Genomic DNA, 23,361 nt, shown 5'->3' with positions numbered 1-23,361 from the left:
TATTTACATATCGAGTGCCACCCATCCTCCTATAGGAATCATCAATGCCACAAGCAGAGTAGAACCACGAGGCGAACCTCAGATGATGAGGTTCAGTTTTGTCTTCATAGAGGCAGCTTAGAATGGGGTCTTCGAATGAGAGCTCATAGAAACGTTTAACTACACCCTCGAAGGCCTCTCTACCGCCGGCTATATCTACAAGGTTGGAAGGAAATAGGAATTTGGTCATACAAGTGAGAAACTGCTGAAAACACTCTCGCCTTGCTGCATGGTTCGCGCTCTATAATTTGGGAGCATTTCCTTAACCAACGATGAAGCCTCCACTCTCCCTAAGCCACGCCATAAAGAGCAACTCCTAAGGTAAAGGGCGAGTAGCTTGTTATCGTCCTCTTGCATATTCCTGCAGGTATAAGACCCTAAGGGCCGGTTCCGATGCACGTGTCGTGTATTTGTTCCGATAAATTGTAGAGGAAGCCCAAACTAGCATTGGTCCCCTCTCCCATCCTCCTGTAAAAGGTCAGCGACTAGTAGCCGACTCCTCAGTGCACCGCAGTACACTTGACGAGTTTCGTGGCGAGCGCTACATTGTTGAGCATGCGTGCAATATATGACCGGCCGTCATCATCGTCGTAGTCAATGATTCCCGCAGGTGTACATCGCACCAGCACGTTACAGGTGGAATAGCTCTTTGAATTGTATTTAAGAAGTCCAACATTGATGGAAAGCTCTCATCATTGCCGAGGACCAAAGCTGTATCATGCACCTAAGCTGTATCGCTCCGCCTCTTCGAATGACACTTTCAGCTCGCTTTGTGTGAAGACTCTCGATTAGCGTCTTCGATAGTTCTCTTGAAAATGCTATCAGCGACTTGTTGTCCATTGAGTATCATGACTATCAGTTTTACAGTAGTAGAATCACCATCATGTCTAGTACGAATCAGGCCCTCACGGTTGAGACCATGAACCAAAATATCCGACAGGCAGAGTATGCCGTCCGTGGTGCCGTCGTGGCCAAGGCTGCTGAGATGAAGAAGCGTATTGCTGAGGGCGACAAGACCGTCCCCTTCGATCGTACCATCCCCTGCAACATCGGCAACCCGCAGGTCGTTGGTCAAAAGCCCATCACCTACTACCGTCAAGTTGCTGCTATCTGCACCTACCCTGCTCTTATGGAGTCTTCTGAGTTCCCTGAGGATGTCAAGGCCGCTGCCCAGTACTACTTGAATGGCAGTAATGGTGTCGGCACTGGTGGCTACACTATGAGCCCCGGCCTCCCCTGCATTCGGAAGCAGGTCGCTGCTTACATCGAGAGACGTGATGGTTATCCTTGTGATACTGAGAGGCTCTTCCTCACTACTGGCGCCTCTGAGGGTATCAAACGTGTGATGGATATGATCATCGCCAAGCCCGGTGTTGATGGTGTCCTCCTCCCCTGCCCTCAGTATCCCCTCTACTCCTGTGCTCTTACCATGAACGGTGGCCGTTATGACTACTACTACCTCAAGGAGGAGGATGGATGGAGTGTCTCTCAACAGGAGCTTCAGACCTCCTATGATCGTGCCGTGAGCGAAGGTATGAACCTCAAGGCCATCGCTGTTATCAACCCCGGCAACCCGTGTGGTTCCGTCTTGAGTGAGGAGGACATCCGCGGCATCATCACCTTTGCCCGGGATCACAATCTTCTTATCATGGCTGATGAGGTCTATCAGGAGAACATCTACACTGAGAGGAAGTTCTACTCGTTCAAGAAGATCCTCCGAGACCTCCAGAAGGAGAACCCCTGGAAAGTTGACTTGGTCCAGCTGGTCAGCTTCCACTCTACCTCTAAAGGTCTCCTTGGTGAGTGCGGTCAGCGTGGTGGTTACATGGAACTTGTTGGCTTCGATGAGCCCACTATCGCTCAGTTCAACAAGGTTGCAGCCTCTTGTCTTTCCTCTAACACTTTGGGTCAGATCTTCGTCGGGCTTATGTGCACTCCTCCCCCCGAGAACGGCCCCAGCTATCCTCTATTCAAGCAGGAGCGTCAGAACATCTACGATGGTCTTAAGAGAAGGGCCGAGGCCATCTCTCAGGAGTTCAACAAGATCGAGGGTATGAGTTGCCAACGTGTCCAGGGTGCCATGTACGCCTTCGTCAACATCGAGCTCCCCAAGAAGGCTACTGAGGCTGCCAAGGCCCGTGGCTTCGCCAGTGCTGATGTTATGTACTGCCTCGATTTGGTCGAGCAGACTGGCATCGTGTGTGTCCCTGGTAACGGCTTCAAGGAGGTTGAGGGTACCAACCATTTCAGGATTACCATCCTTCCTCCTGATGATATGATGAAGGAGATGATCGGTAAGCTCGCCGACTTCCATAAGAACTTCCTCGCTAAGTACCATTAGATGGTGTAAGTCGATATATCATTAACGAGGTTATGCTTCTACTACTACTATCATGATTATGTCACCATGGTTGATTCTTATATAGTGATAATCACTGAATGCCTCGGGAGATCTTCCTATTCCTCCGAGGAAGTACTACCATTGTCTACTCCCGACAATAGCACACAGAACAGATGATAATTATTCAACTGCTCAAGTGTGCCGTCGGTTTGTGTACTAGTTTCATTCGCAAATAGAGTCGTTCGACGCTCGTTTCCAATACTGCTCTGTAGTGTTCGTCAATTGCGAGGTCTTCTTCAGAGATGGAAGGGATCAGTAATTATGTCTTGTCAGGTGGGGTCGTTGCGTCCCTCGTGATGGTTTGTTGTGTTCGCTGCTGTGAGGTGGAATTGCTTTCGATGGGTCCTTTCGTCGTGTTCAAATCCATAGTCTTGCGTCATAGTTCTTATACGCGCTGTTAATGATACGAATCACAATATAGCTTTATTTACGCCATTATCAGTCATTCGTTTGTATCCTCCTTCGACCTCCTCTTTTGAGTCGGTACCTAACGATGTTGGTGGGTAACCTCTTCGTTCGCGGTAGCTCTATGCTGCCTATCATGTATGAGAGGATTCCTATCAGATCAACTCATTACGTAAGCTGCTAAGCATTCAATCACCATCACCATCGTCACCATGATAAGCATTCGAAACATCATCATCATTGTCATCATGACTGGTATCCCACTATTCCCCGGTCATCGTATGCGATCGACTTGAAAGGTCTGCAATGACCTCCTTGCACGCTGGTCTACCATCGCCAATGACGATTGATCATGCAGCAGCAAATGATGATACTACAACGAACCTCTCGAGTTACCCTCAATAGTCGCGGTCAAGACTCCTTATCTCCCATGTGTATTTCCATCAACCCCCATCATCACAACATACCACCTATCGCTACTGCGTAAGATTCGTCAACACACTGCTTAGCAGCGACTCCCGACTCCTTCAGTTGGGAAACTCCACCTCTCACGAGCTGTCCACCCGCCCATCAAAGGTTAGACCACCAAACACATCAGCATCGCAGTCAACGAAGGGTGTGTTAGTTCGTGTCAATCGAGCGTACATCGCTGCACCTCCTTCTTGAGCCCCCTTTATCCGTTGATGTTAGCCGATAAACCCAAAATTACTCACAGTTTGAATCCGGTAGGAGGAATAGCAGGATTCTTTCACAACGGTGACCGGTGGGGTCATGCTCTGACGCCTAACAGCACTCCATCTTAGGCGTGGGTATCGAAGGCCTTCTGGCTCAGCACTCGTTGGTGTTCAGGAGGACGAAACGATGCCGCTATTCCATGGAAGGACCTTTCTGATACCACTCCTTTTTGAGTTCAGCACCGCATGGCACCCACGAACGAAGTCGTGAAGATCGATGTTGTTTTCCTTGCATGACCATGGACACCACCATAAGGCGATTTGGCGTAGTAGCTACCTCGTGAGATTATAGAAACGAAGATTCGCTTTTTGTCTCAGCCACATTAGGCAACACCACTGATGGGCATCATTCCACACAGTTTCACAGGTGAGAGTTCCACAGCTAGGAAATACCCCGAATGCGATACCAGAACACACGAGCACCGAGCAGGTATCAAGGACCAGGCAGGGCACTTGAGACGGGCGGAAGCGCGAGGTAGGGTCTGCTGAACGTTGGTGTGATGAGCTGTGTTGGTCAGCCGATAAGAGGGTAATGGAAGACGAGCTCAAAATGCAAAGGGATATGGAGAGGGATAAAGCAAGGATAGTCCGAGACAAGAAGAGGGCCAAGGAAGCCCGATTGGGGCAACAACTATGTGAGATCACCATCAGCATGTTTATAGCATATCTCGACCAGTGAATCCTGGAAGGATCCATCATCACACGATACCACTCCTCGCCAATTTCATGGTCTCACGTAGATCACCGATGGCTACTCGTCTTGGCGAGCAACGGTGTACTCAGGGCTTCCTCTAGAATTCATATCTATGTGTTGGAGTGCATCAATTGGGACACCATGATTGGCATCAATCCATTGAGGATCTACTGCCACGTTCTTGCCCAAGGGGATATGTTTGCCACCCAAAAGGCTCCACGAATGTGAAAAATCAGCCCGAGTATTCTAAGGAACGTATTTTATCCTTAAATTCGTAGATTAGATATTGTACATCAGCCAAGTAGTGTTACAGGCTAGACTTCCAACAAGTTCTACAGGCACAGCTATGAGATACTAAAATAATACGGCCATGATCGTCACTCGTTTATCATGGCGAGCAAGGAATTCACATCTCAGAACTGTGCAATTCGTCCTCCTCTCAACTTCACAATATTAACTAAGTTTTCTCCGTTGTGGATCGTTTATTGTCTCCCTCCTCACTCAACTACAACACAACACTTGGTAGTTACAAAACGTAATACTAGAAGCGCTTTCGTCTGCCATGTGTGGCAAGTTGAGAACGTCGCATCTCGAGTGCCTTCTGCTCCTCAGTAGCTCCTCCTCCCTCTGGTGCTTCAACACCCTCCTCGACGATGATCCTCGTGTTGGCAACTCCCTCTACTTCAACACCACCATCCAATTCCATCATCGTTGCCTTCTCCTCCTCCGCATCAGCCAAGCTCGATAACGGCTGATGGGCCTCCACCAGCAACAATCTGAGACAACAACAATGATGGTGAGATGAGACACGCGACTGGGAAAGACAGAATGGTGTTCCTCTCAAGATCAATAGTAGATCATGTGGGGTATAGATACATACTTTTTCTGATACTCCCTCTCCCTCAACAGTGGATTGCCGATCCAACAGCCACGATGGAAATACAACGTATTATGCATACGGTAGTCATCTGATGAGCTCATGAGGAGTAGCAGCAACCGGAAGCCTACACCTACCTCTAGCGCTCGCCATAGCAGCATCCACCGTGAGGGGCTGTGGATCTCCCTCAGCGGCAGCAGCAGCAGTCTTCTTATCCTTACTCTCGATTCCATCCTCAGAGGCCATACCCGGCCATAGAAAGTGAACAGGTACCGAGGAACCGACAGGGACGACCACGGTGTCTAAGGACAGTACGTAGGGGAAAGGAGGCAGGAGAGATACCAACCTTTGAAGACGGGCATATCCACGGGCTCGTCGGCCCACTCCTCCTCGAGCTCATCCCCGCATTCCAAACACTTAGTCTTCACTGGGTCATAAGGCGATGCATGCCTTCAATAGAAACACCGTCACTGCGCCACGAAATTCCCAAACCTCTCTCTCTTACCATAGCATCTCCTCCAGTCGAACAGCATCACTAACAAACCCTCGTCGAGAGTTGGCATCACCGTTCTTGTTCTCGACCTCCTCCTCCTCCTTCACTTGCCCCTCACTAGACTTGGTCTCAGTAGCCGCCGTAGAGGCGGTATCCTCCCCACCCTCAGCAGCAGCAGCAGCCTTCGTTGCTGCATCGATCAAACTCTTACCTGTAAAATCATCATTATAAGGAGCTCTCAACTGGAGTACCCTACATATGTCTCTGCCAAGCATTGGCGTCCCCTTATTATCGAACCAATCGTTCACTAAAGGGAATACATCCTACTACTACTACTACTACTACACCCCGAGTGTATGACGCCTACCAGCCTCATTCCATCCTCGGTATTCCTGTTCCACCTGCTTCACTCGTCTCTGCAGCATAGTTGTCTTCAAGTAGTGTGCATCATGATGATCAAGAAGATCCTGTCGTATGGCAAATCGAAGAGCACAAGTTCCACACTGGACCTGTCGAGGGATGTCCACCAAGGGCCTCCCCTACACATGCTGCCTACAGGCATGTTGAAGTAAAGATCGAGTAACCCTGAGGTCGATGGATCGCCCATCGAGTGCAGCAGTCGAAATTTATGGGGTACCTACGACAGATGACCGCGCGCCACGAAATTGAACAAACACTCACTTGAATATGAGCCAGAGCCTTTTGACTTAACCCCTGATTCTTCTTCCCACTAGCCGCCGCAGCTGCTGCCAACTTCCTCGTTTCTGCCACCTACACCCAATCCATGACAATATTGGAATATACGGCTCGGGAGTTGCCTCGTTAATTCGCACTGGGGGTAGAAGTATACAAGAACCAACAAAAATATTCAAATTTCCTCAGAATTTCCTCATAGTCATGTACGTAGTCTCCCACGCCGCCGTCGCCCGTATCATCGCTCACCTGCACTCTTATATGTGTCTCCAACCTTTCGATGAACCGGAGGACGAGGAGCAGCTCATGCTGTGATAAGCCATCGACGATTACACGCTGGAGAGGGATGGGTGTTTGTATCAACCTTGGAATCTCACCTGCTCTTGCGTTTGCTCAACGGTCTTAACTTTACTTGCTAAAAGAACATCATGGGAGGGATGATAGGGAATCTTTGATGACATCTGAAGGATAGTCTTTCCCAATTTCGTGGCGCGTGAAAAATTCACCATCATGAAAAAATGCTGAATCCACTCGAGAGAGAACTCCATCGGCGGCAAGTCGTCTGGCGGTGAGCCCAGTATCCCGGATGGTATCTGCAGATGTGCGTTGAGGAATAGCAAGATTGCAAGATGCTCACCTTCCCTTCCTCATGCCCTACTTCACGATGATCACCACCTTCATCACTGCTGGTGCTACCGGCGACCTCAGTTGTAGATTCTGATGCAAAAACCATCGAATGTATATTCCCCCCATACAGCATTCGACCTACTCTTCCGTTTAATAGGGGGCTCTGGTGAACTTGAGGACTGAGACAATGGAAGGACATAAGTCAACAATGACTCCTCTATTTCCAATACCACACCTCCCTCTCTTCACGATTCAATCTCGCCCTCTTCCCATGACCTGGTATTTCCTCCATTGCCGTGTCTACAACCTCCTCCTCCTCCTCAGTAAGGGATGATGACGAGGTAGCTGCTGCTGCCTCGTTAGCCTTCATCGCCTCGGCCTGTTTATTCTTCCACACCTCCACCATATGAGCATATTCTAAATGCCAGCACTACGTCCAGACACTGATGACGCACTAAGGAGTACTTTTCTTAGCATCAGAGAGGGTCTTCGATGCCTCTTTACGTTTGCCTTCTTTCAAACGAGTCGCAGCTAAACGAACTTCGTGGATTTTCATAGCCTAAAGGGTACTAGATTGTAACAACAACATTAGTATGTTAAATTTACATCCTTCCTGTCCTTGGAGTTCTTAAAGCTCTTAGACTGGATCATACCAATGAGGTCCAATTCCCTCTCGGCCAAAGCAATCTCCTTGGCGAAAGCTGAGACCACCAAAACAACATAGTCACTACGGGGATACACAGTATACATAGATAATGATGATATATCGTATTAAACATATTACGATGGTAGAGTAGTTTGGGTGCAACATTATACTACATTGCAAGACGTGTATCACAACAGCCTACGTCATACTGTATCATTCGAGGAGTATCGCAGCCCTCTAGTACGTTTGCCCTCCTTTCCTGTTGTTGCTGCCGATGATGATGATGACCGATTGGAGGAAGGATGTGTAGACGAGCCCCCTCCAGAGCCCTTAAGGATCTACCAAGCATGACCCCAATGGGAGGTCATCAGAAGGGTTAGGGTGTTCTCACCGATTTAACTTGGGGTTTAACGTTACCGTGCATTGCCGTCAATCTATTGAGTATCCTCTCGGGCAGAAGAGCATTGCCCTGCTCCTTCCACCTCTCCAATACACGTTCCAACCAAGAGTGGGTCTATCACAGTTATTAACTCATACCACACCTTTCTCAACTCTCACCGATTGATCTGCTCTCTTCAGTGCTGCTACAAAGATATCATCAATGCTCTTCAATATGTATATCCTATAGCTGTTGTCCACAGATGAGCTTCCCTTATTCGAACGCCCTCCAGGAGGTTTTGCCTTCAAAAGAGTATCCACGAGGGAGATCACCGTTTTGATCCGCTGTTGTTGAGCCGCACCCGCCTAAGATGACTCCTGTAGGAATGCTAATGTGGGCAGGCCCTACCCTGTTGCCGACGTTCTTAATATCGTTAGTGATGGCTAAGACGACATCGTACCTATCAAAGGCATTAGTCATTACACGGGGCAGGAATATCCAAGATAGTGCTGCTATACACGGAGATAGAGGAGTACCTCATTATGTGTGACGATGCACATGCCCAACTACGTGTGTTGGTGACAATATGAAAATTATCAGGAAATTCTGGAAATTCTTGTTGGTTCCTGTATACTTCTACCCTAATTCGTATGTGAACTGCATAAACCAGTGAGGACCCTCCCGAACTCAGATGAGGAAAACGAACATATATTCCCCCAATTACGAGATGATTGCTTTCCAGATGAAATGAAGCCTCCCTTATTACGCTTCATCCGGCATCTCCATCGCCAAGGCACACATGTCCTGTATCTGTTTCTCTGATGCTTTCGCTGGTAATGCTGTAAGAGCTTTATTGAACTCCGCCAGCCTCTTCAACCCACCAGCTATCCCCGGCGTGCCACCAGTAGATGACGACATGAGGAGGAAAGAAAGCTGCCGGTGGAGGCTCGCCTTACCCTAGGCTCATACACTTTCGATAGCCAACTCCCACACTAGTGAACTCAAAATAATGGGTCTAGGAAGAAATGATCACCCGCATAGCTCATGAGTAATTACGAGATGTTATATAAACTGGGCAGGGTCCAGCTTTCAGATGTCATGAACTTCACCACAGAATTCCCGGGGAGTGCGGCCTCCATCATGATAGTCAGTATCGCCATAAAAGCCGTATCGAAAGCAATGCTTCGCAAGATGGCAAAATCGAGAATGTGGAAAATATGATAATTCTTACGAGCCAGGATCACCACTAGCGACAAGTTGGCTAAGAGGTGTGCGTCCATCCCACGTAGATTCCCCAAAATCACCTGCACGAATAACTCACTTCCGAGAGATGACGATGACTAAGTCGTACTGCAATAGAGAACATTGTGAAGCACTCGAGTGCATTGTAGTGTGAGGCGTACATCCTCAACCCTAGACCAGGTTTAGCACGTGACATTTGGAAACGTCCATAGTGATTATCATAACCCTCAGGACGCATAGCCTGTATCTACACAGTGTCAGACTTCCACAGCCTAGACGGAAGATGACTTACCCCACTAGCTACACTCACGAGAGCATATGCCATCAAGAGTGATAATCCAACACCTGCAGAGATGAATCAACAACGAGAGGTACTAAGGGGACTCCTACAACCGACGGCTAAGTCAGAATCATCGATCCAATGAGTATGTTGAGGTAATGCGTAGCGAATGATGTCGACGAGGTCGCTTGAAACTGCCGATTTAACTGTGGTAACGGCGAGGAAGAAATTGATCGGGTAGATGATACCGAACAGAGTGAAGATACCGTGTCCCATTAGGATAGGAAGTATTCCAGACTGATAACAATAATCAGATAAAAACGACCTCGATGAAATTCGAACCGACAACCTTACGTTTAGAAGACCAATGCGGAATCCATCACGCCACACGACCCATTTCTATGGTAGAAATATGTATGGGGTTATCATTCGGAAGTAGGAATTCTACCCCCGAATGATTACCCCAGAATTAACTCCAAGATTGCACAAGTTAACCTACGCATGGTCACTAATGACTTGTCGAAAACGACAACACTTGGTCACAAAAGAATGATACCCGATGATGAAGTTCATGGATCACATATTCCTTTCAAAACGATTGAGTATACCATAATCATGCGGGTTCGTCCATGGCATACTCAGCCATCTTGCAATTCTTGCATTTACTCAACGCAACTGTTACGTAACGTAACTTTTAATCATCTTCTCTGTGACTAGTGTAATCTACCGTAGTATTAGGCTTTTAGGATCGCTATTTCTGTCATGAATCTGTTGATTACCTTAGAGGTGACAAAGTGATTGCCTCGTGCCAGACATTAGATAGTTGCACTTCCAGAGCTCCTGTCGTAGTTACGATGATATTTCTCTCTCCATAGTACTAGGTTTTAAGTTCAATAATAATGTCAAGCTCAATCCAATCATCAGTAGTTAGTGAGAAGCCGATACTGTACGCCAAAGGGGCTGTCCAGGACCCTACTATCATTGGTGACTGCCCCTTCACACAGAAGGTGATCATTTCAGAAAGGTGTGGTATCAAAATGTTCAACTCAGGCTCGTCTAGGACTGGCTTCTCAAGGCATTAATGACTACATATTGAAGTTGGAAGATATGACCAAGAAGTCAGCCGAATTGTTGCAGGCCAATCCTAAAGGGTAGGGTAGTGGTGTCTCTGTGGTTGCCTTCTACGATGAATCATATCAATGAGTTTAACACAACTCAGCCGCTCGAAATTAACTCAAAGCTACTGTGAGATTGATTATAGTGGAAGTTTTGGATAAATCACAGATTTGGGTTTATGATTGGAAGAATTGGTGTTTCTAGCAATTCCATCATGAATTGGAAATGGTGTGGTGATAGAATCGCTATTCTGCTGTTAGGACTGTCCCTGTATGGGTATATAAGGATACTATCATTGCCGACTCCGAGGATATATTACAGCAGCTATGTCCTGATGTTGTGGGAAGTACTACTACACAGGAGAGGGAAGTCATCGATAATGAGGTGAGGGATATGCAAACATATGCACATATGACGATTTTGTGGTAATTTTGGTTTCTGTACACTCCTACCCCGGTTCGTGTATTAACTCCTAAGCTCAGCCGAGGAAAGGGACCAAGTATCATAGTCCAGCCGTATTATTAATATATATGATAACCAGTATTATATAATACTAGGTCTTCGGTTCGAAGGGGCGGAGCTCGCTGAGCTTCTTATCAAGAATTTAGCGGGTTCTTATTGAAATTATTTTGGAAATTGGGTGACTGAAAACCAAAAGGTTGTCGGGGGTTGGCTGGCGTCGTCGACGTGGCCGACCACTGTCTCCTTATAGAGACATGTGAGAAAATGAACATCGTGGGATATGACCCTGGGCCGTTCGGTTGAGAGTCGTGGTCACTAACGTACTGAGCTAATAGTTCATCTCTTGTGCGAAGAACCATTTCGTCAAAAATAAGCGGGAAAAGCAACAGCCACACTTTCGCTATATTTTTACGCTGATGAGCAGTCAACGAGGGACAGAATGATACCCTGTTTGTCTTCTGAATCGCCCTGGTCGGGTCGGAATTTTTGCTCACGCACGGTCGGTCGGACGGACGGACGGACGCACGCACACGAGTGTTCGTGCGCAGTAACATAAGCTCCGCTCGCTTCGCTCGCTCCGCAATCATGTTAATATCTGTATGGATATCCCATTGTACTGATCTAACGTATAGTTATGATTATATGATATCATAATATAATTTTAAAGGTATTAATATTAAATAGTATACATTATATCTATAGGGTAGGTGCGCAAAATGAGTTGTTGGTTATTATATCAGCTGAAAGCCTTCCAATCTGCATGGTTCGCCACGATGAAGGGTACGGCTAATCCATCTACTTTGATGGATGCTGTTAAAGCGTTAAATGAAGTATTAGCAACTCTACCTCCAACGACGAATGCTAAGAGAATCACAGAGTTGCAGGTCAAGTTATGTCCACTACTGTAGGCCTAGGTAACAGTGCTTGGTCGCATGCGTCGTCATTAGGTATCAGTACAGTATTGCGGGAGTTCACTATCGTAAGCTCCCACCGTTACCTTCACAATGCTCTATGATGCTGAGTACGATTGAGAAGAGACCCGAATGGGAGGCGACGGTCTGCACTCCTGAATCGTTGTTGGCCGGATGGAAGAAATTTTTCTGATTTTCACGACTTCTTTACAGCGAGCTTGTTGCTGTTCAGTGTTTGGTAAATGGGTGGATCTCCGGGAAGGGTTTGGAAATATAATGATTATGATGTATTAAATGGTATGGTGATAAGATCTTCTCCTCGAACATATACAAAATTGTGTTGTTTATACTATCATCATCGGCTTAGTATGATGTTCGCACAGTTTTGGTAGTAATATGTTTTTAAAACTGAAAAGGTCCACTGACAAATATGGATAGTAATTGAGTATTGTATTGTCGATCATACAATGCATATCGAATTATTATTATAACTCATATCGTTCATTATTATCATCGTCTCAATACATAACTGTTGAGCTCTTCTAATAATAGTATATTTTAATACTTTAGTGGATAGTAGCCCATCAGCATTAGCATACTAGGATATAGCCTCAGAATATTCAGTGGGATCGGGGTCTCATCGAGGTTACCATCCGATGATGTCCCTGCCTTCCTCCCCTATACTACTATCTACAGCTCCCTCTTCTGAGAGTGATAGCCCTAAGCCCTTGACCCCTGGTGATAGATGCTTATCGAAGCAGGAGGTGGAGAGGCTAGTGGCTGATAACAAAGCTCTGCATTTGGAGAACCGCCATTTGAAACTTGTATTGACTAAAGTGTGTGGTTATAAGGTTATGCTGAAATGATGATGATGGTTGAGTGGATTTTAGGTGGAGCACCAGGTTGAAGATCTATTCCGTGAATATGCAACCTTATTGGAAGTCTCTCAGCAACAGCAAAGGGATACTAACAATGTGGCAAGCTACATATGCTGGGGATAACATGAAAATTCTGAGAAAATTTCGGGAAATTCTAGTTGGTTTTGTATACTCTTACCCTAACTCGTGTGTAAATCTTGATAATATATTTCAAAGCTGGTCATTCAAGGTAATATCATATCCCAGGTTTAGTTAACCAAGTTGGATGCTTGATCTAGGTGTGCTCAGGTTAGTGAGGAATCACCCTATCCGGAGTTATCAGACCTCCTGGCCTTACTTAAGAGGATGTGGTTGAGAGGACCACGTCAGGTTGCTCGACAGGTTCGATATGAAGGAATACGTAGGGCGAGTTGAGCCCCATCAGGTTATTAGTGCGGTCGCTGTTGCCAAGGATGAGGTATGGATGAGAATGCGTGGGGAATTAATAAAGAAACTGGAGGAGATAGATGGTGCACGGTTTAGTCGATGATTGTGATGGTGTGTATCGGATAAAAAGGGAATGTTTGGTTTGATGGTTTATTACTACTAATCGCAGTTGTTTCTAATATGAATGCTTTCCGAGTCCGGCATTTGGAGAACGCCCTACTCCATTTTGATAAGGTTAAGCAGCACCACACCCCAGTGGATATGTTTCTTCATCGGTAGGGAATTTCGTGGCGCGTGACGGTATTTCCCAACCATAGATATTTCCAAGCCCATCGAGCTATCAATGCTGATGACCGTGCTTGGATATCAGACCATATGTAAGCCCACACTTCTACTGTTTATCACTTCGGTTTTGTGCCACTTTCCTCTTTTTTTTCATGTAAGGAGCGAAAATTCGCTAACTTAGCAGTTCTAAGTACTTTCTCTGAAACTTCACCAAGGCTTAGATTCGGTGATGAGTTTTCATATACTAGAGTGAAACGGTCATGTTGTTGGACTTTATTAATATATGATAGGAATTCATATCCTAGAACCTTATACTGTGATACTACGTTGTGAATTACGAATACGGTGTTGACTCTAATTTGTAAATGGAATCTTAAAAAAACCAGCGCTATACTCCTGATCAATGCGTCTCCTCTACAAGGCTTCCCATTCAGCTCACTTGAGTGGTTTTTCGTGTAGTTTTCGTACAGATTTACCATTCGTGGGGGAGAAAGCCTTATAAGCTTGGTCTAGGTATGAGCTCTTCCGTTGGCAAGGGTTGATCGATCATTGTACCCCTAAGCCGGTATCAACTCGTGGGAGGTTATGTAAGAGGGATAATGGTGCAGAGGGATATGTGGAGGTGTTGTTGTGATGATAGATACCTACCTCACTAGTGATCGGTGGCGAAGTAATGCACAGAATAGAAGACTAGATCCTCATGTGAGAAGTGGGGAAGGTGTGGTATGGATAATATATTGGAATATAGATACGCACGTCGATGCCGAAGGAACTATTCGGGCGACTTGCTGATTCGTTGGGAACAGACAAAGCAGTCGAAGTATCCAGTGTGTTGAATGAGAGGCCAGTGACCTTCCTACGGGTCAATATTAATCAGGTTAGTATGCATACAGTACTACGCTCAATCTAGAAAGAGTGGTCCGTGTCACCGATATAGCTTTTCTATGCGAGCTCAGGAGAGGCTGCCTCTCCTAACACTGTTATTTTGTAGAAATGCTAGGGAAAAATTATATTCAATATTCAACACTTTGAGAAATTCAAGGCGGGTATCATCATTTTCATGATGAATATTCCAGACCGGAAAAAGGGAACAGAAATGGTATAGGATAGAGAATTCTTGATAAACAGAATCTAACGATCTCTGTTTTATAGCATGGAAATCGATCATAGGTTTCTCGTGCTCCACGCGCGTGTGTGCATAGCATGCAGAAGCCTAGTCAGACGGAAAGTGTTGGGGGAATATATGTTCGCTTCTTACATGCTGGGAGTTCCTCCATCAACCAGAGAGTTTCTAATACGAATCTGGTAGAAATATTCAGGAACCAATGAGAATCTCCCAAAAATTTCCTCATCCACACGGCAGCCTATGCGGTTGACCATACGCACTAGGGTGGTAGTAGTGGCCTATTGAACCTCTCAAGGGGGGCTTCTCATCATAGTATCATGTCCTTTTTGGTGAGTTTAGTCTTGGTTCAGTCATCGCGTTCTGATATGATGAAGTTTCTTTTGAGTAAGGAAATTTCGGTTGAGAAAACGGCTACTAGTCCGGTGGGATTGGTTATCAATGATAAGAAGTTGTTATTGGATTTACCTGAGTAGTATGCATTCACCGTCACGCGCCATGAAATTATTGAGAGTAGGTATCGATCGGGAGCAGTGGAGATACAGGATGAGAGTAGTCAGATAATGGCCTTACAAGTGTAAGATATCATTATCATCTGATAATTACCGCGCGCCACGAAATTATTAGTAAAGCTGATCCCGGCAGTGTGGTCCTGGACTACTGCGCCGGAAGTGGAGGGAAGTCGTTGGTGTTCGGCCCGAACATGCAGAATACTGGTCATCTATATCTACATGATGTAGGGTGTTGTATGCACTCCATAGTTGATGATGATCATAGGGTTAGGTACGGGACTCGATGTTAAGGGACGCTAGGAAGAGGCTACGCCGGGCTGGTATAAGGAATTATACTTTGCTATATCCGAGGCATCCGACACTGCATAAGATGTTATTGGGCAAATGTGATTGGGTCCTATGTGATGTAGTAACCTTCCGGACCAATTTTGCATCTTGCTAGAGTGAACCTAAGATATGCCTGTCAGGTCCCATGCAGTAGGACGGGGGTTCTCCGCCGGAATCCGGATGCGAAGTGGATGTATTCTGATGAGAAGCTCTTCCATTTTGTGGCCCTTCAAAGGGAAATTGTTAGGAATTCACTGCGGTAGATATGCATTGAGGAAATGCAAGTGTGAGCAAGATTGGTTAGATATCTCAAACCCAAAGGCGGCAAGTTGGTGTACTGTACTAATAGTATTTTAGATGAGGAAAATATACTGCAGGTGACTTTCGGGGGGTGGGGGAAAATATGCTCAGCTACATGTATTGGTGACGATATGAAAATTATGGGGAAATTTTAGGAGATTTTTCTTGTGGGCTTTTATACCTAAATTCGTATGTAAACTCGAACTACAACAGGTTGAAAAACTTCTGATCTCAGCTGAGGAATCTTCAGTTCCCTATCTTGAGTGAAGATAACGAACATATATTCCCAGATACAGCATTTGTGTCGCTTCCATGAATTAGTATTATCAGAAGAGCCCATGCATGCCATGCCCCAGAGTAAAGGTATGGACGGTTTCTTTAGTGCTACACTAGAGAGGAAATCGACCTAGTTTCGGTATCCAAGTTTCAGTTCATCACACTCTGTTGTGTTATTGTTGGGTAAATTCATTATTACTATATCGTTCCCTCGAACGGCGAGATAATGATGGAACTATTCGACTGGTCTAGTTTGGTAGTGCGGGGTAATATTCATGTTTATTGTCATATGTTGAGATGACAAGGAGATTCATTTGATGTTGCAAGCACCTGGGGGGAGATGGTTGGTCGTTGATTTGGCAGTGTGTGAAAGGTTGCTTTCATGTCATCTGGTACTCCATCCGATGTCCCGGCTCAGACGCCGGCTAGGAATATTCTGGAGATGTCCAATCAGATAGATGCGAGGATGGGCAGGAGTCCTGGTGAGTATGAATCTTTAGGTTGAGTTGGTAAGATACGGAATAAGCCCAAGTCTGTGTCAGGGAGTAGCATGGGAGTTGGCAGCGTCTTCAGAAGCTTCCGTAGTGATATCGGTGACCTCCGTTTCACCATCGACTTTGATGAGGAAGCCTCTGGGGTGAGGCTTACCTATTCTGATCGATTATCGTGAGTTGTTATTATTCAGTCGGGAGATGCCCAAATGCGAGATGGTAACAGTGCTGCCGCTGCCGGCGCCGGCGCCGGCGGCGAGCCAGAGAGGATTTTCGGCAGTAGCATACCACTCGACGAGGCTAGGACACTGTTCATGAGGTTCCTGGACGAGTGAGGGTCTTGTGATGGTCGTATGGTCATCATTGAAGTGATAGGTTCGACAAGGGGGGAGAAGACGGTAGAGGCAAATACGGCAGGGAGCTGTTACGGTAAGAGGAGTATGTAATAGATGATTAATGCTGAGTGCTTGGTGATCAGTTACAGTGAGAATAAGCAACAAGTATTCCCTGTTGATGCACAAGATCTCCATCGGTTCTCACCGGATTTGTAAGTAGGATTGTGGCAAAGGTCGTGATTGGTAGACAGGTACTCGGATTTGATAGCGGCTCCGATGGATATTATCCCGATCATGGACGCATGTGTAAGCCATACCATCTCTTTGGCAAATCACCAATTGCTTTTCAGCTATACAATCACATAGTTCGGAACACTCCCGGTATCAATGCTGCGGCTGCAGTTGTACAAGTAGGTGCGGGCTGACGATGATGGCGAAGCGAAGCGTTGTATGTTTACCATTTTTGTGGTGATAGGTGCAAATCTACAATCTCCATGACAAGGACAAGAGGACTATGAGGGATTTCGATCCGTCGGATATCGAGCATGTGATAACGCACATAACTATCGGCTTGGAATCGGCGATGTTGGGGGGAATATATGTTCGCTTTCCTCAGCTGAAGTCATGAATTTCCTCATTAATTATGAAATGTGACATACGAATTCGGGTAGAAGTGTACAGAAACCATTGAGAATTCCCCAAAATTTGCTTAGAATTTAGAAATTGTCGCTAACACATATAGTTGATCATGTGCATATGCTTCTACACGGCATAACTACTCTCTTCAGTTGGTTGCTCTGAAGGGTATTGTTATTCGTACATCGGTGTTGATACCGGATATGCAAGTTGGCGCATTCCGCTGTACCACTGAGGGTTGTGGACACCATGTGAGTGTTAATCTTGAGAAAGGTAGTAGTGGTCATGGTTGGAGGGTGAGGTGACGGTATTGTGATAATCAGGTCGTATTGATGAGCCGACGACCTGTCCTAAGTGTCATCAGAAGCAGTCGTTCGAACTGGAACATAATCAATGCGTGTAAGTAGTCGATCCTGGGGTGGGGTTCAAGAGCTTCGCTCCGCTGTTGATTAAGGTTCACTGATAAACAGTTGATTAAGCTGCAGGAGTCCCCGGAGAACATACCGGAGGGAGAGACACCTCATACGGTTATGATATATGCGTAGGTCAAAGTGATGTGACCAGGGATCGAACCGGGGACCTCTATAGATACGACTCGATGTTCGACACTGTTAAGCCAGGAGATCGTGTGGAAGTAACCGGCATATACAAGGCATCACCCCAACGTGTCATACTGCAGCAGAGGCTTACCAAGAGCGTGCTCATGTCTGGAGGGCATAGTTGTTTTCCGTCTCTATCTTGGTAGTCAAGACCGTATGATCAGGTCTTATATCGATGCTATCCACATTGAGACGATGGGTGCCTCTGTTGGTGATGCACCTGCTGTAGGGGATCTTAGTGATGCCGAGATGGAAGAGGTGCCCGTCTCTGAAGATTGATGGGAGAAAACAATGTCTTCAGGAACTACGCAAGCTGGCAGCTGATCCTAACATTGTTACTAATCTCATCAAGAGCTTCGCTCCGTCTATCTGGGAGAATGAAGATGTAGAAACCTCGCTGGGAATAGAACCGGGGACCTTTCGGTTTGTAGGTGAAGAAGGGTCTATTGTGCCAATTGTTCGGTGGAACCGATAAGTCAACGGCCGGTGATACCGAGGCTGAAGATCGTGGATCCTTTCGGTAGGATACGTAGCACCGAACTCTTATTGTCAACACTCTGACTTGAATTATCGTGGATATTTTCTAATTACCCTTCATCACGTCCCATATGAGCATTTACTGTTATGTGCTTGTCAGGAGTGAGCTCAATGTCCTATTGATTGGTGATCCCTCCACAGCTAAGTCCCAGTTGCTGCAGTATGTTCATAACATAGCTCCTCGAGGGTAATGGTGGCGGAGCGAAGGTCGTTTGGCAAGGATGATTTTGATTAGAGTCTTCACGAGTGGCAAGGGCTCCTCAGCCGTTGGTCTTACAGCTTATATTAGTAAGGATCCGGATACTAAAGAATTGGTGGGAGGGAGAATTGAACCTGGGTCGTTCGAATGGGAGTTGATTAGGTTCTCGAATCTGGTGCATTGGTCTTGAGCGATAAGGGCATCTGCTGTATTGACGAGTTCGATAAGATGGATGATCATGCAAGGTAGGGTCTCGGGTTCGAACTCTGGATGGGTAATTTTAATGTTCAGAGCAATTCTCCATGAGGTTATGGAACAGCAGACCGTGTCGGTGGCGAAGGCAGGCATAATTTGTAGCCTCAATGCCAGTAAGCGTATCTTGAGGTCGACCGTGCAAGATGCAGAATAGCATACCTCAGGGACCGCTATATGCGCCGCAGCTAATCCCATTGAATCTCGCTATGATCCGAGGCGCTCAGTGGTTGATAATATCAATTTGAACCCGACCCTCCTCAGTAGATTTGACCTCATCTACTTAGTAGGTTTCCCTCCTCCCCTCCCTCGATATGAAGCTTCCCGTTAGATTCTTGATCTCGGGACCGAGCGTAGCGACCGAACGTTGGCAAGCCATATTGTCAAGCTTTTCTCCAAGTTGGATGACGCCTCGGGGGCAGCAGCTGAGAAGCCACCGATAGACAAGGGCACTCTGGCCAGGTGAGGTCGTGAAGCTTCTTTCTTTTCGCTGTACATGAAGGGCTTGCAGGGTACAGAAATATAAACATGGTCAATTACGTGTGTTGGTGACAACAAAGAATCATGATGGAATTTTGAATATGAGTGTTGGTATTTGTACATTTCTCGTGTGTAAATTTTCATAATGTAGGGAGAGGACTCCTGACCCCAGCTGAGGTAACCGAACATATATTCCACCACTGAGGCCTCGCAGAAGAGCTCGTACGGCCGTCGTTATGATTCTCACATCGGAAGGTACATCGCCTTTGGACGCTCCTTGAAGCCTCGCCTTACTGATGCTGCAGTGGAGATCCTCACTGATGGGTACTTGAAGCTTAGGCATGCTAACACTAGTGGGGCTGTGGGTGAGGAGGAAAGGTCGCGGGTTCGATCCCTGGTTTGGGCATATCGTATTCAGGCAAAACCATCAGTGCGACTCCTCGGCAGTTGGAGTCGCTTATCAGACTTTCTGAAGCTCTGGCGAAGATGGAGTTCCGTGAAGAGGTAAACCATGTTGGCTTACGAAGTGGCAAAGGAGTGGTATTCAGGTTACCGGGGATGATGTGCTAGAAGCCATTCGTTTGATGAAGGAGGCTCTATTATCAGCCTGTGAGCGCTTCTTCTTCGCTTCATCTTGAACTCTTTAGTCGAACTTCAATACAGCTCCATCTGGATAGGTACTGATCCCGTTACTGGGGTTATTGATATGTCAATGCTTGCGACCGGTATGAGTGAGAGTCGTCGTCAGGAAAGGGAAGCGGCTATTCAAACGATCAAGGAGTTGTTGCAGGCCTCGCCCACTGGGGTCAGCCACTTTGGTGCACAGTTTTGGTGTAGTTGTATTATTCAGTCGCTCAAATACGATATACTACGACAGAAGGTATTCGAGCAGTTGGTAAGCTCGATGCAACACCATGATGAGGGAGGTGGACATCATGAAGGAACGGCTGATGCCTTGGACCTGCATGACGTTGGCAAGCTCATTGATAATCTGGTGATAATCCTATTACTACGCTAATGTGATGGTTGGTGAACTTCTGTTGATGTTAAGGTTCAAAACGGTACTCTGGCTCGTATCGGAAGGGGACCAACAGCTACGTGTCGTCTCCTCGAATTCGATATGTAATCATCAAATATCATCCTATAATGCACGTCACCATACTCCTATTGCTCATGTTGCAAAGCATACTCATTTTCAATGCCTACGGACTTGAATTCAACCTAGTGTTGAAGGCTTCGACTGCGAAGGGGCTGAGGGGCCTGACAGTGGCATTCAACGGTTATATGGTTTTGTGAACCCCACGCGTGAAAGTGCTGTTGCGAATAGTCGATACTGGTTTTTATGTTATCGCATTGAGGTTAGGAAGGCAGATCTTTTTATTGGAGACAATGATGAAGCTGCTGTATCGATCGATCTGTAGCTTATCGAGCGATGTAAGGTTTTACACGACAGCAGTGCGTTTAACACCACATATAATGTCCGCTCATGAAACGATAAAGGGACCAACCACCAAGTAAGCCAGTACTATCATTTCTCCACCTATGAATGTATTTTAGTGCCTCTGACCAGGCGGCTGCGGCAGCTATTAGGGAAAGAGCTGCTGTGTCGGGTAAGACCATAAGTCCCGATGCAGGGGAGGATGCTGATTTGTTTGGGAAGTGCGACCTCACTTATCGTCGCCGTTGAATTCGAGTTTCAGGATTGCGACGGAAGCCTATAATACGATACCGGGAGTAGAGTTCGATGGAGGGGCATTTGATTGGGGTGTGGATAATTCTTTTAAGCAAGCCGTACGCACTGATTAATTTAGTATGAGGTCTTGTCGAAGGTATGTTTTGATGGAAGTTGACGACCCCGATGAGGAGGGTAAATGTCGGCATTTGGTACGGGGCCTCACTTGGGCTGAGTACCATCAAGACTCGGCCTCCCCGACTATAGAGGAGCTAGAGGCTGCTGGGCTACGATGGAGGATTCTGGTAGGTCTGTTGAGCCGAATTGTGTTGAGTAGACATGTTCATGCAGGGAGGAGGCAGGATACGATATAGTGCTGAGAATAAGGCATTGCATATATATGGTCACAGGTGAGATATCGATGATGAAGCTCCCTGGATTATGTTATACCCCAGTTATGGTTTTCCCTGGCCCAACGGCATATACAAGCACGACGTTAGTGAGGCAGTGTGTCGAACAGAGCTATGTGACATCAGTGTAACCCATTCGGATGAAGGCTATTGATCTAAGGAATGATTTTGTGTTTTCCAATGGAGACAGTGGAAGGAACATGGAATTAGAGGTGAATAGTCACTTCATGCTCAGAGATGATCTCCTTGTCTCCTCTGTTGTTGTATGCCCAGAACCCATAGCGATCGGTCCACCGCCAATACATCCTCCGATCCCGGCATGGACAAGATTGCTTTGATGAAGACCTGTTGGACGGCTGTGGCCTCCAGTCCGAGTATGAGACCATCAAGGGCTTGGATGAATTCCTGACGGGGGACTGTCCCAATGGGATACCCTCGTATCCATGGCCACGGATGGCCCATGTGACTCGCTGGTGTTGACTCTCCGACTGTGTCGTCGGCCTTGGCGCATTAAGTCAGTGGACCGTCGCGGGCTGGGTTATCTGGCTCCAGAGAGCTCCATTGGGAGCTTGCGAGTTCGCATTCGGCGACTGTCCGGGCAGATCTTTGTGCGGCCTCGCGTGGACTCCGCAAGCTCAAAAGGCAATGTTGTTATGGCCATGAGAGCGCTACTCTCTCCAGGTTAGTCGATTCTCAAACAGCTTCGGCTCTGCATAAAGCCTTATGAACGTAGTCTTCCGGAGAACGCTTGATAGATCCGGTGGCGTTGTATTACGACGGTTCCGTGGAATCGGGGTTCTATGCGGGCTGCGCGGTTGCATTAGGGACAGAGACTGGGTCGTTGTCGACGAGTGCCCCCAAAACTGCCTGTACATTGCAAGGCTCGAGAAGTTAGAAGATATGCTTAGAGACCGAGGCTTCCCCAACTGTTACAGAGGAGAGGAGTTTATCACACTCCGCTCGAAGGGAACAAGCAGTCTAACTCTGTGGTCGACGTATCATACTTTCGAGAGCCGAGTCGAGTCGAGAGGCATCGGTACCAGGTGTCAACAGGTTGATATCCTCCGTCGAGTTGGCCGACGACGAGATGGTTATCTTCACGAAAGGTAGGTAGGAATAATCACCGGTCAGCTAGCACTGCCTCCATGGAGGAAGCGGGGTTGGCGATTGTTAGAACTTGATAGGAACGTATAGACTCAAATTCCGAGATGAGTGTAGTGATGTGGGGGATTGACTACCTCCAGGAATTCAGCCAGCAGATCTCGAGAGAAATGAAGACATTGATGGAGCGCGTCCCAGGGCGTAGATCATGTTGCCAGTCCAGGAAACTCCGCAAATTCGAACGAACCATGAAAGGAGTAGTGGCTACTCGGTAGTCGTGCAAACGGTAGAACGTCTGTCGGCGGAGGTTCGTCTAGCGCTCGCCAGCGAACGTCAGCTAAATATTGTGCAGGAGATTGTACTCGCAGATAACTGTGGGTTTCCCTACGAGTACTATAAGGGCATTCTGAGATTTCAAGAAGCTCATTGAGCCCGCAGCCTACAGCCCGTAAGAACTCAGGTCACGGAGTGCGCATACAGCACTCATCATGGGGACGAAGCGGGCGCATAGTAACCCAGAGAT

General features: G+C 46.8%; 7 protein-coding genes across 8 annotated transcripts; 5 read left to right on the top strand and 2 right to left on the bottom strand.

The window, feature by feature from the left end:
• Positions 1-922: 922 nt before the first annotated feature.
• Pmar_PMAR022510 (Alanine aminotransferase, putative) lies at positions 923-2,380 on the top strand (the record flags this gene model as incomplete). Its single annotated transcript, XM_002782137.1, has 1 exon — positions 923-2,380. One exon carries the CDS (start codon positions 923-925, stop codon positions 2,378-2,380), a length of 1,458 nt encoding a protein of 485 aa, XP_002782183.1.
• Positions 2,381-4,814: 2,434 nt separating this feature from the next.
• On the bottom strand, positions 4,815-8,912 carry Pmar_PMAR022509 (hypothetical protein; the record flags this gene model as incomplete). The annotated part of the gene is made up of 18 exons (XM_002782136.1): positions 8,755-8,912; positions 8,397-8,448; positions 8,168-8,353; positions 8,001-8,123; positions 7,854-7,947; positions 7,570-7,664; positions 7,429-7,522; positions 7,240-7,380; positions 6,974-7,053; positions 6,325-6,414; positions 6,200-6,280; positions 6,011-6,152; positions 5,900-5,950; positions 5,656-5,854; positions 5,497-5,600; positions 5,288-5,452; positions 5,154-5,241; positions 4,815-5,049 (listed from the first exon to the last, which is right to left on the bottom strand). Exons 1-18 carry the CDS (start codon positions 8,904-8,906, stop codon positions 4,815-4,817), a joined length of 2,172 nt encoding a protein of 723 aa, XP_002782182.1. The 5' UTR covers positions 8,907-8,912.
• A 128-nt stretch (positions 8,913-9,040) lies between these two features.
• Positions 9,041-9,786, bottom strand: Pmar_PMAR022508 (conserved hypothetical protein; the record flags this gene model as incomplete). The annotated part of the gene is made up of 4 exons (XM_002782135.1): positions 9,041-9,292; positions 9,340-9,477; positions 9,523-9,575; positions 9,621-9,786. The coding sequence occupies 4 exons, from the start codon at positions 9,784-9,786 to the stop codon at positions 9,041-9,043; spliced, it is 609 nt and encodes a 202-aa protein (XP_002782181.1).
• Positions 9,787-10,409: 623 nt separating this feature from the next.
• Pmar_PMAR022507 (RNA methyltransferase, putative) lies at positions 10,410-16,260 on the top strand (the record flags this gene model as incomplete). Of its 2 annotated transcripts, none has more annotated exons than XM_002782134.1 (19): positions 10,410-10,517; positions 10,561-10,661; positions 10,887-11,010; positions 11,829-11,992; positions 12,036-12,144; positions 12,890-12,973; positions 13,166-13,277; positions 13,473-13,578; positions 13,621-13,680; positions 14,102-14,175; positions 14,229-14,290; positions 14,337-14,465; positions 15,065-15,183; positions 15,229-15,288; positions 15,357-15,447; positions 15,495-15,629; positions 15,691-15,809; positions 15,855-15,927; positions 16,141-16,260. In XM_002782134.1, 19 exons carry the CDS (start codon positions 10,410-10,412, stop codon positions 16,258-16,260), a joined length of 1,950 nt encoding a protein of 649 aa, XP_002782180.1. The 2 variants fall into 2 exon arrangements, with proteins under 2 accessions (XP_002782180.1, XP_002782179.1); XM_002782133.1 differs by having other exon boundaries at positions 15,339-15,447.
• Positions 16,261-16,487: 227 nt separating this feature from the next.
• Pmar_PMAR022506 (DNA replication licensing factor, putative) lies at positions 16,488-20,823 on the top strand. Its single transcript, XM_002782132.1, has 27 exons — positions 16,488-16,608; positions 16,669-16,763; positions 16,812-16,948; positions 16,993-17,046; positions 17,096-17,164; positions 17,204-17,258; positions 17,303-17,362; positions 17,428-17,499; positions 17,741-17,861; positions 17,912-17,987; positions 18,043-18,129; positions 18,177-18,293; positions 18,352-18,445; positions 18,489-18,572; positions 18,619-18,707; positions 18,825-18,911; positions 18,960-19,038; positions 19,086-19,168; positions 19,215-19,291; positions 19,343-19,461; positions 19,507-19,637; positions 19,911-20,020; positions 20,074-20,159; positions 20,204-20,264; positions 20,333-20,460; positions 20,506-20,649; positions 20,707-20,823. The coding sequence occupies exons 1-27, from the start codon at positions 16,509-16,511 to the stop codon at positions 20,779-20,781; spliced, it is 2,490 nt and encodes an 829-aa protein (XP_002782178.1). The 5' UTR covers positions 16,488-16,508; the 3' UTR covers positions 20,782-20,823.
• Positions 20,824-21,131: 308 nt separating this feature from the next.
• On the top strand, positions 21,132-21,461 carry Pmar_PMAR022505 (hypothetical protein; the record flags this gene model as incomplete). Its single annotated transcript, XM_002782131.1, has 3 exons — positions 21,132-21,169; positions 21,213-21,314; positions 21,356-21,461. The coding sequence occupies 3 exons, from the start codon at positions 21,132-21,134 to the stop codon at positions 21,459-21,461; spliced, it is 246 nt and encodes an 81-aa protein (XP_002782177.1).
• A 23-nt stretch (positions 21,462-21,484) lies between these two features.
• On the top strand, positions 21,485-21,737 carry Pmar_PMAR022504 (14 kDa phosphohistidine phosphatase, putative; the record flags this gene model as incomplete). The annotated part of the gene is made up of 2 exons (XM_002782130.1): positions 21,485-21,632; positions 21,679-21,737. Coding segments are annotated over 2 exons (207 nt in total), but the record flags the coding sequence as incomplete, so codon positions are not given.
• Positions 21,738-23,361: the final 1,624 nt, after the last annotated feature.

This window comes from Perkinsus marinus (assembly GCF_000006405.1).
Source record: "Perkinsus marinus ATCC 50983 genomic scaffold scf_1104296939976, whole genome shotgun sequence".
NCBI lineage: Eukaryota > Perkinsozoa > Perkinsida > Perkinsidae > Perkinsus > Perkinsus marinus.
This window is presented reverse-complemented; position numbering and strand designations above follow the sequence as displayed.